This window comes from Calliphora vicina, chromosome 1, assembly GCF_958450345.1.
Source record: "Calliphora vicina chromosome 1, idCalVici1.1, whole genome shotgun sequence".
Classification (NCBI taxonomy): Eukaryota; Metazoa; Arthropoda; class Insecta; order Diptera; family Calliphoridae; genus Calliphora; species Calliphora vicina.
In genome coordinates, this window is record NC_088780.1 from 86,754,275 (window position 1) to 86,771,032 (window position 16,758).

The 16,758-nt window shown below is 29.2% G+C and overlaps 1 protein-coding gene across 4 annotated transcripts in view; it reads left to right on the top strand.

Annotated features, from left to right (window-relative positions):
- The window catches only part of scrib (scribble), a 444,246-nt gene that overhangs the window by 165,334 nt on the left and 262,154 nt on the right, over nucleotides 1-16,758 (top strand). For all 4 annotated transcript variants that reach the window (XM_065515081.1, XM_065515077.1, XM_065515078.1 and 1 more), the window contains exons 9-12: nucleotides 6,355-6,584; nucleotides 10,530-10,874; nucleotides 10,944-11,029; nucleotides 11,108-11,421. In XM_065515081.1, the coding sequence (XP_065371153.1) occupies nucleotides 6,355-6,584; nucleotides 10,530-10,874; nucleotides 10,944-11,029; nucleotides 11,108-11,421 (975 nt within the window). The remainder of the gene's footprint in view (nucleotides 1-6,354; nucleotides 6,585-10,529; nucleotides 10,875-10,943; nucleotides 11,030-11,107; nucleotides 11,422-16,758) is intronic.

Genomic DNA, 16,758 nt, shown 5'->3' on the forward strand with positions numbered 1-16,758 from the left:
AAACCTGTGTTATGTTTTTTTCGATCTCAGTCCTTATATCAATTGCGATATCTATTAGGATCCAGAATATATATATTGTGCGGTTGCAAATGAAAACTGTAGAAATTACAAACGGAATGACACACTTTCTTGATAATATTTAATTTATAATTTTGCAAAGCTTTACATTATATGTTAAATTTTCCATCTAATGTTAATAACATTAAGTGAATTTGTTACACATCACTTTAAACATTTAACGAATTTATACCAGACAGTTATTCTTTTACTATGACCTTTTCTTCAACAAAAAACATGAATGATCATCTTAAAGTTTGGATTTTATGATGGCCTGTGTTTAATTTTTCTTCTGTCAAGGTCAAGTTTGTTAAATAAAAAAAGAACACAAAATACGATTATAATAAAAATAATAGAGTCATAAGTTTGTAGAAAAAATATTAAAATATTAACACAAACAGACAATTCATACAACTCATACTAGACATATTCGTATGTATTGAGATTTATGTAAATTTAATTATAACTTGTATCAAAAAAAAGTCTCAACAAAACCGTCTAAATGTACAATTTAACTTTTATTATAGAGACAACAAAAATAAAAACCACGTAATGAAAAATAACAGAAAAAAATTATGTAAATAGATATAACAAGTAAGAGAGCTATATTCGGCTATGCCGAATCTTATATACCCTTCACCAAATTATACTTCAAAATAAAAATTTTAAATATTTTTAGGTAAACAAAATTTATTTTTTTTCCAAAGTTGTTTTTTAATTTTTTGGAAAAAAATTTTTTTTGAATTGTTACTTTAAATTTTAAAATATTTTTGTTTGTTTTTTAATATTTTTTTGGTGAAAAAAAATCGGTTTAAAAAATATTTTTTCCGATTTTGACACATTGTATGTCCAACTTACTATGGTCTTATATACGTCGTTGCAAAGGTCTTTGAAATATCTACATTAGATAACCATATTGTCTATATTAATGACTTAGTAGTCCAGATATAGGTAAAAAATCGAGGTTGTCCTGGTTTTTTCCTCATATCTTAGCCATTTGTGGACCGATTTTGCTGATTTTAAATAGGAAACTTCTCCAAAGCTTGTCTGAGAGAATTATTTAAGATTTGGATCTCGAAGATATCTGGGGTCTTCAGAAAATTGATTTCAACAGACAGACGGACATGGCTTAATCGACACCGCTACCTATAAGGCTCCAGAATATATATACTTTATAGGGTCGGAAAATTATATTGTGGAAATTACAAACGGAATGACAAACTTATATATACCCTTCTCACGAAGGTGAAGGGTATAAAAATGGTGCTATAGACGCTTTAATTTTACTTTTGTATAATTTTTTGTATTTTTTGTTGGTATTTATTTCTAAATTGGATAATTTTCATATACAAAAGCTTTAAAGCGGCAGTTAGTAAAATGGGAGATGAATATTAAATGACCTCGTAACACTGAATTTACTACACACAGCACACTTCACTTCTCCACAACACACCACTCTACCCTACACTTGTCTACAGAACCCAGTCAATACAGTATAGAAGCCAACACTAATCATCCGTTGACAGTCAGTCAATTGAATGAAATATGACGCATTTTTAAAATAAAATTATTTCACTTAAAAAAAGTAATTCATACTAAATATTAAATATTACGAGCTTGTACTTCCAGTTTTAAACTCTCTACTCGTACTGACATCACTAATCCAACAACAATTTGAAGTGTGTGAATTTGAGTTTTTTTTTTCTATTTTATGTGTGAAAAAGTCTAGTTTTTTAAAAAATAAACAATGGAATTAAATAAACTTGAATTCATTCTCATCGAAATTAGAAAAAATAAAATAATTTTTTATAATGACATGCAAACACACAAAAAAAAAAACGGAAGGGACGGAGATACTGACTTAAGAAAAATTTTATATTAATTTGCATATATGTATTTATAATTTTGTTGTTTCATTAACATAAATAAGTTATTTTTGTTTTCGACATTTTAAATGTTTTTAACATAACATTTATTGATTTTATTCTCGGGTATTTCAGTAGGATTTTTATATGCTATTTTTAAATTTATGCCATTAATAATCGATATACATACATACATAGATAGATACCACATAATTCGTGTTGTTTTGTTTAAATATTAATAAAAAATACTATAATCATTCATCAATTTTCCACTTCCGAACATCATCATAACATTTACATTTAAAGTACACAGCAATAATCAACCCCTAACTACTACTACTGTGTGTTAACATTTTAGACTGCGAAATAAGGAGTGAGATCGACAAAATCTTAACATACATAAATGCTAATAAAAATTAAACCACTAAACCTTCAGTTTTTTTTATTTGATTGAAATTATTATTAAAACTTTCAAAAAATATTTTTATAGTTCTAAGCAATTCCATTAAGGTTTTTGTAGTGCTTTCTGTTACTTTGTTCTGTTTGGACACCTTTTTTGTGCTCTTCAATTCTCTTTCAACAAGAGCCCATTATCTCTCCACTGGCCTTAGCTCCAGCCTGTTTGGAGAATTTACCTCTCTTGGTAAAAATACCTCATTATTGTTCTTGTATCACTCAAGAGCTTGCTTATCATTGTGACACGATTCCAAATCAGGCCTAAAATAAGTGGACACATTAAGAAGTCTTATGAATGGAAGCATTCTCTTTTATAAACATTCCTTGATATAAATTTCGATATTTATAGAGCCCTTTGTAACAAAGGTTTGCTTTCTTTTGCCGCAACTGCATAATGCTTGACATACCAAGAACTTTTTGGGAAAATTTTCTGCTTTTGGGTCCAAAACTTTTCTACAACATTCCCTCGACCATCAGCAACATCAAAATATTGACCAGAAAGCTGCGAACAATTTTTCAGAACATACGTTTCGTCATCCATTATGCTGCAGGTATATCTTTCTCTAAAATTTGACTTCAATTTCCGTGCTCTCTTTGGCCTCTAAATTTTTAGCAGAGTTCCTGTAAGGAACTTTTTGAGTTTTGTATGTTTTTAAACCTACATTGACTTTAACTTTTCGTACCAAATAGTTCGAGTACTGAGCTAACCGTACTGCTTTCCTACCGTATGAGTTGGGAGCTCTTTTGAAAATGCTCTCTATTTATTGGCTTTAGAAACATCATGTGGACCATTCCTTCTACCTGAATCAGGTTCTCTATCATCGGACAAGTTCTCCCGGTACTGTTTAATAACATTGGAATCAGTTTGATGGCAGATCTTTGATTGTTTGCCAACTTTTTATAGGACCAAGTTGGATTTTGTTGAAAATATTTAATAATTTTTGTACGCACTTTTTTCTGGTCACTCATTTTAACGATATTAACAACAATTGAACCTAATTGACATTAAACACAATAACTGACAGGCTTTACAAAGGTAACTGACCAAGAAAAAAACTCAAATAATACTTGGGTTAAAAGTTTTAATAAAAAATGTGTGTTAAGGTTTTTTCGATCTCAGTCCTTATTCGTAAAAATACGAGTTTTAGTTTTGTTATCGGTCCTTTTCATCCATTTGATATTCTTCGTAATCACCATAACCTCAGCCTGGAAAATAGTGTTATGTTCCAAATTAGTTATTACCAACGAATTAATCGATGAAAAATTGTTGATAACTTATTTCAATATTACAATTTGCTAGTAATCTATTAATTAGACTAAATGCTTCTCAGAGCATTTTTTAAAGAATAGAGCTGATAATATTTACATATTTTTTTGTTGTCTCTTTCACCTTTTGCTACTTCAAATTGACTTGTAAAACACCCCCGTCTCCTTAACCCGAAATCCCGACCCGGGGTTTCGGGATTTTAGATTTCACGAAAATTATTAGACATTAAACGCATAAAATACTTCATGAGTACATTATATAAGAAGAAATTTTTTTCACGAAAAATCGTATAGCAGAAACGCATTCTACAGAAAATTCTAAGAAATTTTCCCCAAGAAACCATAGGTCTAAAATCAAATCCTATCTTGAGCATTTCGTCTTTTATCGAATGATATTTCAGTATTTATTTTTTTTAATAGTTTTTTTATTGGATAAAAGACGAAATGCGCAAGATAGTATTTGAATTTAGACCTAGATATGTTTTCTTGAGGAAACTTTATTAGAATTTTCCGTAGATTGCGTTTCTTTTTACTTTTTGATCGTCCATACAAATCGACCCAGCCTAATGTACATACAGATAAAAAAAGTACCTTATCTGTTAGCCTTTTAGCAATCGAAATATTTTCATTTTGTTCGAGCTCCTCATCTGAGATAAAATCTATTTCATTTGAAGAGGATTTAAATTGAGTTTTATTAGACAACTTACAAAAAAAGGTGAAGAATTGATTTTCTAGAGTCCCACTCAAGGAAAACCAAAAATACCGTTTTCCTTTATTAACTATATTGTAGCAGGAGCTTAACAACTTTTCTGAACATCACTTTGTGATATTCGGGCATGTAGAATGTCAAAATGCATGAAAAAGGCACACAAAAATGACCATTTCCCCTATTTATTTATGAAAAACGGGATTTGGAAAATCCCGAAAACCCCGGGATTTAAAATTAAAAAATCCCGGCCTTCGGGATTCAGGAAATCCCGAAAACCCCGGGATTTTCGGGAACGGGATTCCCTGTTTGGCATCTCTACATATGATGTAACGAAATCGTGTCTTTTTGTCAAAGATAATTCGACAAAATTTGATACAATCTTTTCTATTGCTCCATGGACGAAGTCTATTGAATTTTGTTAGAATCGGTCCATTATTTTTATATTTTTCTTTTAATAATAAATATATTTTAAATAAAAAACTGGTTTTTTATTGCATATTTTTGTCATTTTTAGTGCATATTTTTTCTCTTTAATTGCATATTATAATTTTTTAGTGCATAAAAATCCTTGCGTTGGTTATGAATATGCAAAAAAACTAGTTAAATATCTTTATTTTTAATAAAAATTCTAGTTTTTGACTTGATGGTACCCATAAACTTTTGCACAACTTTTCGGTCCACTTGTGCTGCATATTTATTCCAAGCAGATAACATTTTTTATTGTCGATAATATCGCTTCCATTGTTCTTTAATTTAGCTATATTAAAGCTAAATAGCTCAATATTTTTCAATTGGCCGAAGTTGGGGACAAATTGGTGGGTTCATATGTTTTAGTATTACATCGGCAGCTTTGAAATAGTGGCAGGAGGCCAAATCGGGCCAAAAGATTACTGAAAAATGGTGTTGTCTTATAAAGGGTAGCAAACTTGTTTGAAGACATTTTTTGATGTAAATATCCGAAGTCATAGTTGTAGAGGTTACAAACGGAGCACTCTTAAAACCGCAATTGCAAATAGCTTGCAACACCATTACCTTCTCACCAAATTTATCCATTTATGTATATTTATGTTTTTGACTGACATTTCCGCTGCTCTCTGCAACATAAAATTTACGTCCTGGTAGCTACTGAAGGTCCATTTTCACATATGTAGGTTTCATCATCCATGATAAGTCAGTTATTAAATTTTGTCAAAACTTGTTCGTAAAGTAAACGAGACCGTTTTACAGCAGTAATATTTTGTTTTTTTGTACGATTTGGTTATTTTATGTTACGATATGACCGTAAGCCAGCATCCAGGCGTATTCTTCGTGCTGTACTACAACTGGTTTTATATTTTTTGGCGCGATCATTATCAGATAAACCAGGGCTTTTTGGAAGCTTCAGTTTTTTTTTTTGCTGTCCTTGCACCTGACCATGTTGATTTTGTAGAAAATTGTGCACAATTTTTTTCTAGTTTTTGGCGCTTTCTATTTTATCTTTTGATTTGTTCAGTTTTTAAATATTGTAGAGTATTGGATTTTGCTTTCATTTTTTTCGTTACAGCAGACAAGAGGATTTCAATAGCATATGATAATTAAATTTAGAAAATAAAGACAAAATGTTGAACTCACACAATTAAATAGAATCACTTGTTTAGATATTTGAAAACTGTATATATTTACATCCAATATTGTACATTAATTCGAACATGTTTAAATAAAATAAAAGTCGATAACAATCATAATAATTTGTGTATATTTTAATACTTAATTTTGGTGCTCTTATGGAAACTTCTTGCACTGTTTTGAAACACATATTAATCATAATCGAAATCATATATACATACATATCTACATAATGCTCAATTTATATTTGCATGCCTAACATATTGATATTTATTTATTTATCTTTACAATTTTGATATTCTCTCCAATATTTTATAACTTAATTGCATGAGCAACTAAAACATTATTTATAATTTTAAAAATTTTCTTTTTCTCTTTTGAAATTGTCATCATTAGCACGTGAACAAGAACCAGACTCCGAAGGTTGGGAAGAGCGTGAAGCTTCTAGGACACATTCCGTTAAATTTAATGCCGACATACCAATTCAAGATAAAGACACACCATTTACGCGTCAAAACACCCCACATCCCAAGGAATTGCGAGATAAGGCCAAAAAACTATTAGCCAAAAATCGTACAGATGAGGCGCCTGGCGTATCGTCGAATTTGGATACATTAACAGAAGAGGTAAGTGTGGTAAAGGGGAAGCAGCAAATGGGGGTTCGAAAATATATGAGTGAATAATTGAAATGTTTTTGCTTTAGTGTAAGCAAAAGTTTTTGCTTAACCGCAAATGTATTTTCAAACGTTTATTTAAATTTCTCTTTTTCGACCACAAAAGTATTTATTTACATTTTTAAAAACTCACAACTCTTATTAAATACAGCAATTTAATAAGGTTATTCTCTAACTTGGGCATTTCAATATTCTTTGAAATCTAAAAGTAACTGCATGTTTTACAATGTCGAAAGAAAAAAGAGTCGAAAAAGTTTGTATGAAAAACACTAAGTTTTTAAAGTTCTTTCGAATAGTTTTCATACAAATTTGTTCAACTCATTTTTCTTTCGAGATCGTGAAACAGGCCTTAACAAAATTAGTGTTCTATTGGGATGGAAAATTCAATACCGGTTTACTTTTTATATCTTTTTAAATTTGTTGCCAAATATCACCAGTAATCCCAGGACTTATCAAGTACTTTTTCTAAATTATAAACTTTTTAAAATATTTCCCAATATACTAGTTGGAATCAATTAATTTAGAAACTATGTATGTAATTTACAACTTAAGATTTTTATAATCATCTAAGACATAAACGACCATTATTCCAAATTACTCTCGATAATTTTCTAACTATTAAAACGTGATTGATATACATTAGGGCGGGTCAATGCAAAAAAAATCGTCCAAGTGACAACGAAAATCGTATTCTAGGTATCAAAATAGGAAACTTTGCCCAAAGAACTTTACCTCTTAAATGAATTCTGATGTTCCTTATTTGGACCCAAAGGTAAAATTTTCCACATTTTTACCCAGCCTACTCCAGTTCTTTGATAACAGCGGATCCCGATTCCCGATTTTCTCCATTTTTCCATAAATTCTCTGCGAGTTGTTAAGTTTGCCTTAATTAATTTGCCACGTAAAAAATATAAATATAAAATATGTTATATATCAATGGATAGGGGATTTTGTCTATTTTTTAAAAATATATATAATTTTTGACAATTAAAAAAATCATGGAATAGATTTTTGAAAAATATGACAAAAATTGCATTTATTGAGTTTTTGCAAAGATCTTTCAAATTTAAGTTAAATTTTTATTTATGAATATTTTGTAATGAAATTTTACAGTTAAATAGTTTTTTCTTTTTTTTAGTTTTTTGGCTACAATATCAATACCAAGGGCGGGGTTATCGGAACCCTTTACAAAACAATTAAAAATATATTTGGCCATCTAAAAAATGTTAGCCTTTCAAAATGTATAAACTCCTTATACATTCTCTTCGAATTTTTTTGCGATAACTTAAAAAGAAAAATTAAAGTACTTTTTTCCCAAAAAATTACACTAGTTTACAAATCAAACATTTTTGTTTGCTCATGGAATGAAACTTATATTTTTGAGAAGAGCTAGGGACGCTAGTTAATTGACCAATTTTTGTTTCCCACCTATACGTCAAAATTTTGAGATATATGGGTTTTTATTTTTCACCTGCCCTGAGTACTACTAATGCATACTGTAGTGTACCGAATTGTAGTAATTAAGTATTTACATTGTTTTTGGGTACTCAACACTCTGGCGAAGCTACTAGATACTTTCAGAGTTGTATTCTTTTGACAAATTCCGAAAAAAATTTACGGGAATAAAATAAATACTGTTTAAAAGTACATCTTTTCTGTAGATAAAAGTTAATAAATCGCTATTAAATACAAAACTCTAAAGTAAAAACTATTTTAAAATGTCTTCTAGAAAGTGTAAAATAAACCCAGACAATTTTTGTTTTATTTGCTGAAAAATTATTCAGTCAAATCGAGGTTTTCCTATAACACAAACACTGCAAAATGCTTATTTACATTAAAAAATTACGTAAAAGCTTTAGATAAGACAAAACCAGCATTTCAATATTTATGCAGCGTGTTCCCGAGTCTTTCTGAGGCCAAAATAAAAGAAGGGATATTTGTGGGACCTCAAACAAGAAAAATTTTGGTTGATACCAAATTTGAGTGTCTATTAACCGATGTTGAAAATGCAGCATGGAATTCTTTTAAACTTGTTGTTCAAGAATTTTTGGGGAATAAGAAAAGTCAAAATTACAGAGATATTGTTGCGAATTTATTACTTAATTTTGAACTGATGGGTGTAAATATATCCCTCAAAATTCACTTTTTACATTCTCATGTGGATTTTTTCCCGGAAAACCTCGGACACATGAGTGACGAACATAGAGAGCGTTTCCATGAAGATTTGAAGTTTTTCGAGAGGAATTATCAAGGTTTTTGGGATCAGAATATGCTAGGAGACTACTGTTGGAGTATCGTGAGGGAGACAAATGAAAATAATTATAAAAAGAGGACTAAAACACTTTACTTTTAATTTTTGTGTCCTAATTCAATGTACATTTTTATATTTTTCGTTTTTAATAAATATCTCAAAAGTTTGACGTCCAGGATTTTTTTAAATATTTTTTCCGAAGTTAGAAGACCTAAATACACAAATCCCCATATGTTTCAATTCATGAGCAAAAACCTTGTAAACTAGTGTTATCAACGAAAAATCGCCTTTTTAAATTTTTTTAAATTCGAATGTATATAACTTTGGACTTAGTCATTATTTTTAAACAATTCTTTCTCTATTTAACACATACATGTTTTTACTCCAAAAAAGGAAAATTGGAGAAAATCGGGAAATATTTGGATCCGTTGTTATCAAAAAACTGGAGTAGGGTGGGTAAAAAAGTTGAAAATTTAATTTTCAAATGCGAATATCTCCTAAGCTATAAGATATATTGGATAGCTACGACAAGGTTTTTTGTAGGATCCTATTTCTTCGGAACACAAACGAAAAAATAGGATCGTTTTAAAAATGTAAAATACACGAGGTGGAGGACCCTTGGTCACGCCCCTGGAGGGCCCATGAGGTCCAAGTTCAAAACTTAAACTCGACAGCTTCCTCTTTGTGCATGTGAAATTTTATTTAAATCGGATTTACCGTTTATAAGTTAATTTCCCTCTATTTTATTTTATATATCACTGTGCGCTGTTATATCGGCTAAAAAATCAGTGTTAGTCAATAGATTTTCATGACTCGGTGGCATGTAACATAATTCTGTAATGCCTGGTAGGTTCAATATTGTGGCCATTTGATAGTAAATACATAAACTGAGAACAAAATTTAATTTACACACAAATAATCTAATATTAAAAAGGACATTACTACTATCAATCACCCAATGAACGAAGAAATCGCATTTCCTAATGAAGAGTATACCTAGTATTGGACTCACAATGTATCATCTTGAATCAAATAAGTATGAATTTGCTAATTTTTTTGCTCAGGCTACATTTTAGTTTAGATGATTAACAGTTTTTCGAAATGTCAAATTAATGTTGATGTAACTGTCTTCAATTCAAATTCCGCGCTCTTAAATTTGTTATTCAGAATAGACTTCGACCGCCGATATCTATTGGATCTACACAATATAAGAAAAAACTGATTTTATTTGCAGTATTCATTCTGAGACATTATAATGTACATATTTTGTATTTGAAGTAATAAAGTATAAAAGGTGAATTTATTATCTAATTAAAATTAAATTTAAGCTAGGTTTCCGCATACACCGTAATCGGCACCGAAAACGAAATTCCATACATTTGCACCGAAAAAAAGTTCGTTTCAGAACATTTTTTTGGTGCAAATGTATGGAATTTCGTTTTCGGTGCCGATTACTGTGTATGCGGAAACGTAGCTTTACTAAGACTTTTTGAATTTTAATAACGAATTTTTACTAATGAACTCCACTGTTCATTGAATATATGTATGTACATAAATGTTAATTACATATTTTCATACATCTGTTGTTTAAATTCTTTCGTATTCTACAAAATGTTAAATGTTTTTTCTATTCTTTCGGTTCACAGAAACAACCGCTAATGGTGAGACAAGACTTGAATTCCACACCAGTGGAGAGTTTAGTCGCGTCAAAAACCGCTTTTCAAGTAGAACAGCAAGTACAACAACCGAACACACCACATCAACAAACTCAACATTCACAACCCCAAATGCTGTTAGTGAAGACACAAGCCACGCAACAGCAACCACCGGGAAAATCAACTACACCAATAGCGGGTGGTGAAAACACACAACAGCAACCATCATCACATGTCAATGTTAAACCGGAAAATGTTAATGTTATTACTGCAGCCAGCTCTGCTCATGACGACGACGATGATGATGATAATCTTGATGAGGAAGATGATGATTATGTAAGTTAACAGAATACATTGGCTTTTTATATGAATGTTACATTTTTTTTTTATTTATTTCTAATTTAGGATCAATCTGATAGACGTGTCGGCTTTCAAGTGGAGGGTAGCGAGGAAGACGATTTCCGTAATAGACCACCGAAATTGCATAGACGGTATGTTTTTTTTTTTTAATTCAAATTTCTATTCAAAAATATTTCATTAAAATTTTGCCATTGGTTTCGTTTGTCTAGTGATACGCCTCATCATTTGAAAAACAAACGTGTCCAACACAGCATCAACAACAAGAAAGATCATGAAATTTTGGCCACTGCTTTGCAACAAGAGACCAAAAAACTCCAACAATTACCAACAGTCCAATCACCTATTGCCGAGAATCCCTCAGCTGAACAGAGTGAACAAGAGACGGATAATGGTAATGGCTTTGCTAAACCTCAACATCCTTTCGAGGCTCCTCTATCACCCATACAAACACCACCAGTGATGGTAACATCGTCAGAACTGCAAACAAATAGAGCCAGTTATCCTGTTGCCATTGTATCTGATGGTGAGTACTAAAAACAAAAATGAACTTCAATTCATTTGACAAAATTAAAATACAAAAAAAAAAACAAAACTTATTTGGTGATGGGTTTTCATTAAAAACACACTCTACTTTTCCTTTATTTGTCTATATACAATCAATCGTACTCTATCCATGTACTGCTCTATTGAAACTTACACAAAAACACACTCACTCCCACTGCATGTAGTTGATCTATGAATATGAAATCAATGCAAGTCCAACATGTGAAGGAGACTATTTTATTTTTTATTACATACAATTATTTATTGTATTTCTTTTTTATTTTATTACTTTTTATATTATTACTTTATTAATATTTTTTATAATTTTTTTTTATCTTTTCTTATTTCTTATTTTTTGAATTTGTAGTATAATATTTTTTATTTGTTTATTATTCAATAAATTAAACACGCTTTTTTTTAATATAATAAAGTAAGTTTCTTTTTATTTATTTGGTTAAGGGATTTTTACTAATAAGTTTAGTTTAAGTGAAAAAAACTGCTTTTACAACAATAGGTAATTTACTAAATATGTGTTGTGTGTAGAATTGCAACATTCATGTTAAAATAAATAAATTTAGGGATTTTTATTACTCTATATCAGGTTTGTTTTATGAAATTGAGATTTTCTATTTGAAATTATAGAACATAATAAATAAATATGATAAAATAACAAATGAATATATTTTCTCACTTTTAATTGTTGTATATATTCAGAAATCGACAATAGAAAATCTCAATCTTATAGAAAAATTCGAATAATCTCATTTTCAATTGTTCTTTTCTGAAATCTAAATGGAAATTTTAATTTTTATGTGATATTTCCTAAAATTTAACCCTCTGACCACCACGGGGACACCGGTGTCCCAACACAAAAATATTGAATAACTAAATAACGAAATAAAAGAATGGATTACATTTTAATTTTAATTAGTTCGTAAATGTGTCTCTGACTTAAAACAAGTTCGGTTACAGCATTTATTTTTTATTGTCTTTGAAAATTTATAGGTACTGTGTTCAAGAACTGTTCAAAAATTAGTCTTAAAAACAATAAATAATTGAAAACGACTTATTTTTATATGTTTTTATGGTTGTACCAAATTCAATAAGTCAATACAATTTTACCCTTCTGTCACCTCCATTGTTAAATATTACGCTCATAATTAGTCAAAGATGAATATTAATAACGTCTCCATACGTAACATCGAAAAATCGATGGAAAAACTCAATTTCAATTATTCTTCTTAAATTACTGTATTCCAGATTTTCGATATTCACAAATTTTGCATGAAAATTTTGTTTTATAAATTTAAAAATTGTTTATGTTTTCATTTATCATTGAATTTATTTATGCAAAATTCAGCTATCACAACCAAAACTATTTCCTCTGTGTAACAAAAACCAGGAACAATTACTTTTCTAGAAGGTCGACTGTATTTTTAACTGAAATTTTAAGATCATAATCGAATTATGTATTAAGATTCTTAACATTAAAACTTCATGTAGAGAAAATAATGACAATATTACGGATTAATACAAAATACCTATGACCATTTTGTTTTTAAATTTTAAAATGATAACTACGTTAATTAATACACTAAAGCCCGAAACATGTTTTCATTTCATTTTTAGGGCATCTTTAGTAACAATAGAGACTTTTTAATTAAAAAAGCAGATTTAAAGCGAAAAATAAAATGTTATACAAAAATGGGGTAAGTCCAAAAAACGACTTATAGGTCGCTAAAGCACTTCTCTAAACTGTTATAATGTATCATTATACAGATGTGTTCATAAAAATAGGAGTGACATCAGTTTAGAAACCAACGAATAAATTTTTAATTAAAAATATGATGTATGCCAATTCGGAATTTAATTTTGACTTATTCGTCAATTATTAACCTAATGCATAAATCAATTGAAGCTTATAGGCCAGCATTTTAATCATACGGCTGCTTGTTTCACTAGTACTGGGTTTATTTATGGTTTTCAATCCAACGTCGAAGAATAGTAACAGCACTAACAGAAATATTACGCTCTATTTGCATTTTTTTTGATGAAGCATAATGTCGAACTTTCCTACATAGTATTATGTACAAAACTTAACTTTTTTAATAATATAATATTTATAATCTTAACCACTTTCAGTAGTGTTTATAAACCGTTTATAAATTTAAAATGTTAATTTTCGGTTAACCGGTTTATATCACTCGGTTAATCGGTTTTTAAAATTTGTTACTAAAATGAATAAATCTCATGTTTTGGTGAATTTTATTATATCTGATTTGAAACCTAAACTGCTGATATACAATACAAACCTCTTCCGATTCAAATTTTTAAGAATTACTATGATTCTAAATAGTTGAGGACGATGAGTTTACTTTAAAACTTTTTCAGAATCAATTGCTCATAATGGCATTAAAATTAATTTACACATTATTCTAGAAGTTTAGGTTGAATCTAACTAATATGATTTCTTAAAAATTTAGTGCTGATTTTACCAAACGTTAAATTGAATTTGATCTACAAGTCTTTGAGTTACATACCTTCTTACAATAAATTTGATTTTGCATCTTATATGTCCCTTTTTTGGGACACTTGGAACATTTTTTGGAACATTGGAGGTGATAATAAATTTGAAAATTGTCAAATATTTCATTAAAAGATTTATGATTTACATTTTTTGGTTGAAATGTAATGAATTAACCAATAATTAAAACTAGTATTTTATATTTAGTAACAGAGTTATACTCAATTCCATTTTACTGAGATAATAATTTTTAAATTCTTACAAAATAAAATGCACTTAGCACTTACTACTAATAACTACAAATTTTAAAGCTATGTGGCTATACCTTATTGGATATTTTATGTTTTCTACATATAGAAAAGTATTGTTTAAACTTTTAAAACAATTCCTTTCAATGACGGTTAACCGATTTTTTTTCGAAGTCGATATAGCCATATACGTCTGTCCATCTGTATGTTGAAATTTCCGTAGCCCCCAAATAACTTGCAAACATGATTGATACATCAATATATCGGGAATTCTTCCGGCTCGGTCGAGAAAATCGGCCAACAAATAGCTGAGATATAAGGAAAAAAACCGGGACAACTTCGAATTTTGGCCTATTTTTTTTATCAATATGTATATGGATTACTAAGTCATTACTATAGACAATATGGATATCTAATGATAGATATTTCAAAGTTCTTTGCAACGATGTATATAAGGCTATAGTAATGTAGACCTACAATGGATCAAAATCGGAAAAATATTTCTTAACTCTAATTTTTTTTTCTCCAAAAAAATTTGTTTGTCATAAATTTTTTTTTACTAATAAATTTAGAAAAAATTTGGAAAACAAATTAAAAACTATTTCGAAATTTTGATAATGTCTAATTTTTCGACCTTTTTTATTATTAATTTTATTTATTTTAATTAACTATCCTGACTTTGAAATTATATTAGTTTTAAATACAGAAAATAATTATAAACGTACCAACAAATCTAAGAATCAATTTTAAGGCAGATACAGATAATGTTGCTCAAAGCTACAGACACTTAGTTTATAAAAACGAAAACAGAAGTTAAATATTATTTGAGTATTTGTTGTTTGTGTAATATTTAAAAATTTTTCATTTTGACAATTTTATTGAAATATTGAAAAAACAATTTGTTGTTATTTATAATCAATTTGTTAAACTGTTTTCCTGATGATGCTACACAAAGAGTAGCGAAATATTGAAAATAAATAAATATAATTATTTATATAAAAAAGTGACCTCAAGCTTAATTAAAATAAATAAAATCTAGATTTTTTTTTTGAATTTTGTTTACCTAAAAATATTTAAAATTTGTATTTTAAAGTATAATTTGGTGAAGGGTATATAAGATTCGGCACAACCGAATATAGCTCTCTTACTTGTATTTTAGTAATAAAATTTTTAATTTAAAAACATCCTCTGTTATGTCTGAACATATTTAGTTGGAATGATACAAATTCAGTTATTTAAATCGTAATTCTTCTGTGTCAACTGATTGTCTATGATAATCTATGGATAAAATCAAATCATTCGATTGACAATAAATCACAGCGAATCTGTTTTATCTGTTCAGAAATAATAATTCAAATATAATAAGAAACATATAAAGAAAATTTCGAAATATTTCCAAGAACTCTCGTCTGTTTCATTACAGCTGGCTGATGGTCTTCGTTATTATTCTCTATAAATTAAGTTCGATTATAATTTGTATGTATACATGCAGAATAAATAAATTATTACAAAATTAAACCATCAACAATTGTTGTTCTTCGCATTTAATTCGCTTGCTGGAAATAACCCAATTAAATAATTAAACATTTCATAAATGTAATTTCATCTGGGCTGTTAAAACAGTTTGCTGTTTTATTTTGCCAACCAGTGTAAACATCAATAGGGAGTCTTTTCACGGAAGGTGTGAACTACAAACAAGCAACTGTGTAATAATTTACCGTAGAGCAGCAACAAGTTGATGTAACACCAAAATTGATTTGACATGTTGTGACAGTCAACAATCCAAATGTAGCGAAGACGGCAGAGTTGTCCGTCTGTCTGTCTGTCTGTCAGTCAGTTTGTGGCTCTGTCTGTGAATGTTTGTATAGAAGCGCAACAATATTTGCTTTGATGTCATTCATGTTCATTTAGCAAGAGTGATAAAAAATAAATACAAAATGAAATTGCATTCAATGGAATCAACAAGAGCAACAAATGTAACAAATCCAACAACAAGTGCTATAATCTGGCCTCCTTTAGAATATTTCAATCAGCAAACACAATAATGGCAAAAATAGCAACAATTATGCAGCACATTGTACGAAAGCAGACAACAAACAGCAACAATTCCCCCAAGAATTTGTTAAAAATCATCGACATATTCTTTGCTGTTTTGTTTCCATTAAGCTTTTCACAAAATATTATTGATTTCGATAGAACTAAAATGAAAACTACACAAAAAAACTAAAAGAAGAATAAAATTTTCTTCTATAATATAAAATAATGTTGAATTTTGAGTGATGATGATGATAATAATAGTGGTGATAATTATGTTTTAATACTGTGTATGACGATGATGATGATGATGAGTTATTGTGCTGTGATGGTTGTTTCTGGCTCGATACACCTGTGTAGCAAGTATAAACTTTTTGTTGTGTGCACGTTTGTACATTTGTTTGGTTAAATGCATGGATGCATGAATAAATGACTGCAATGATTGTGTGTTCAGTCTGACTGTTCAGTTGGTTGGACTGATGTTCTTTCTGCCACATAAGAGAATATTAGA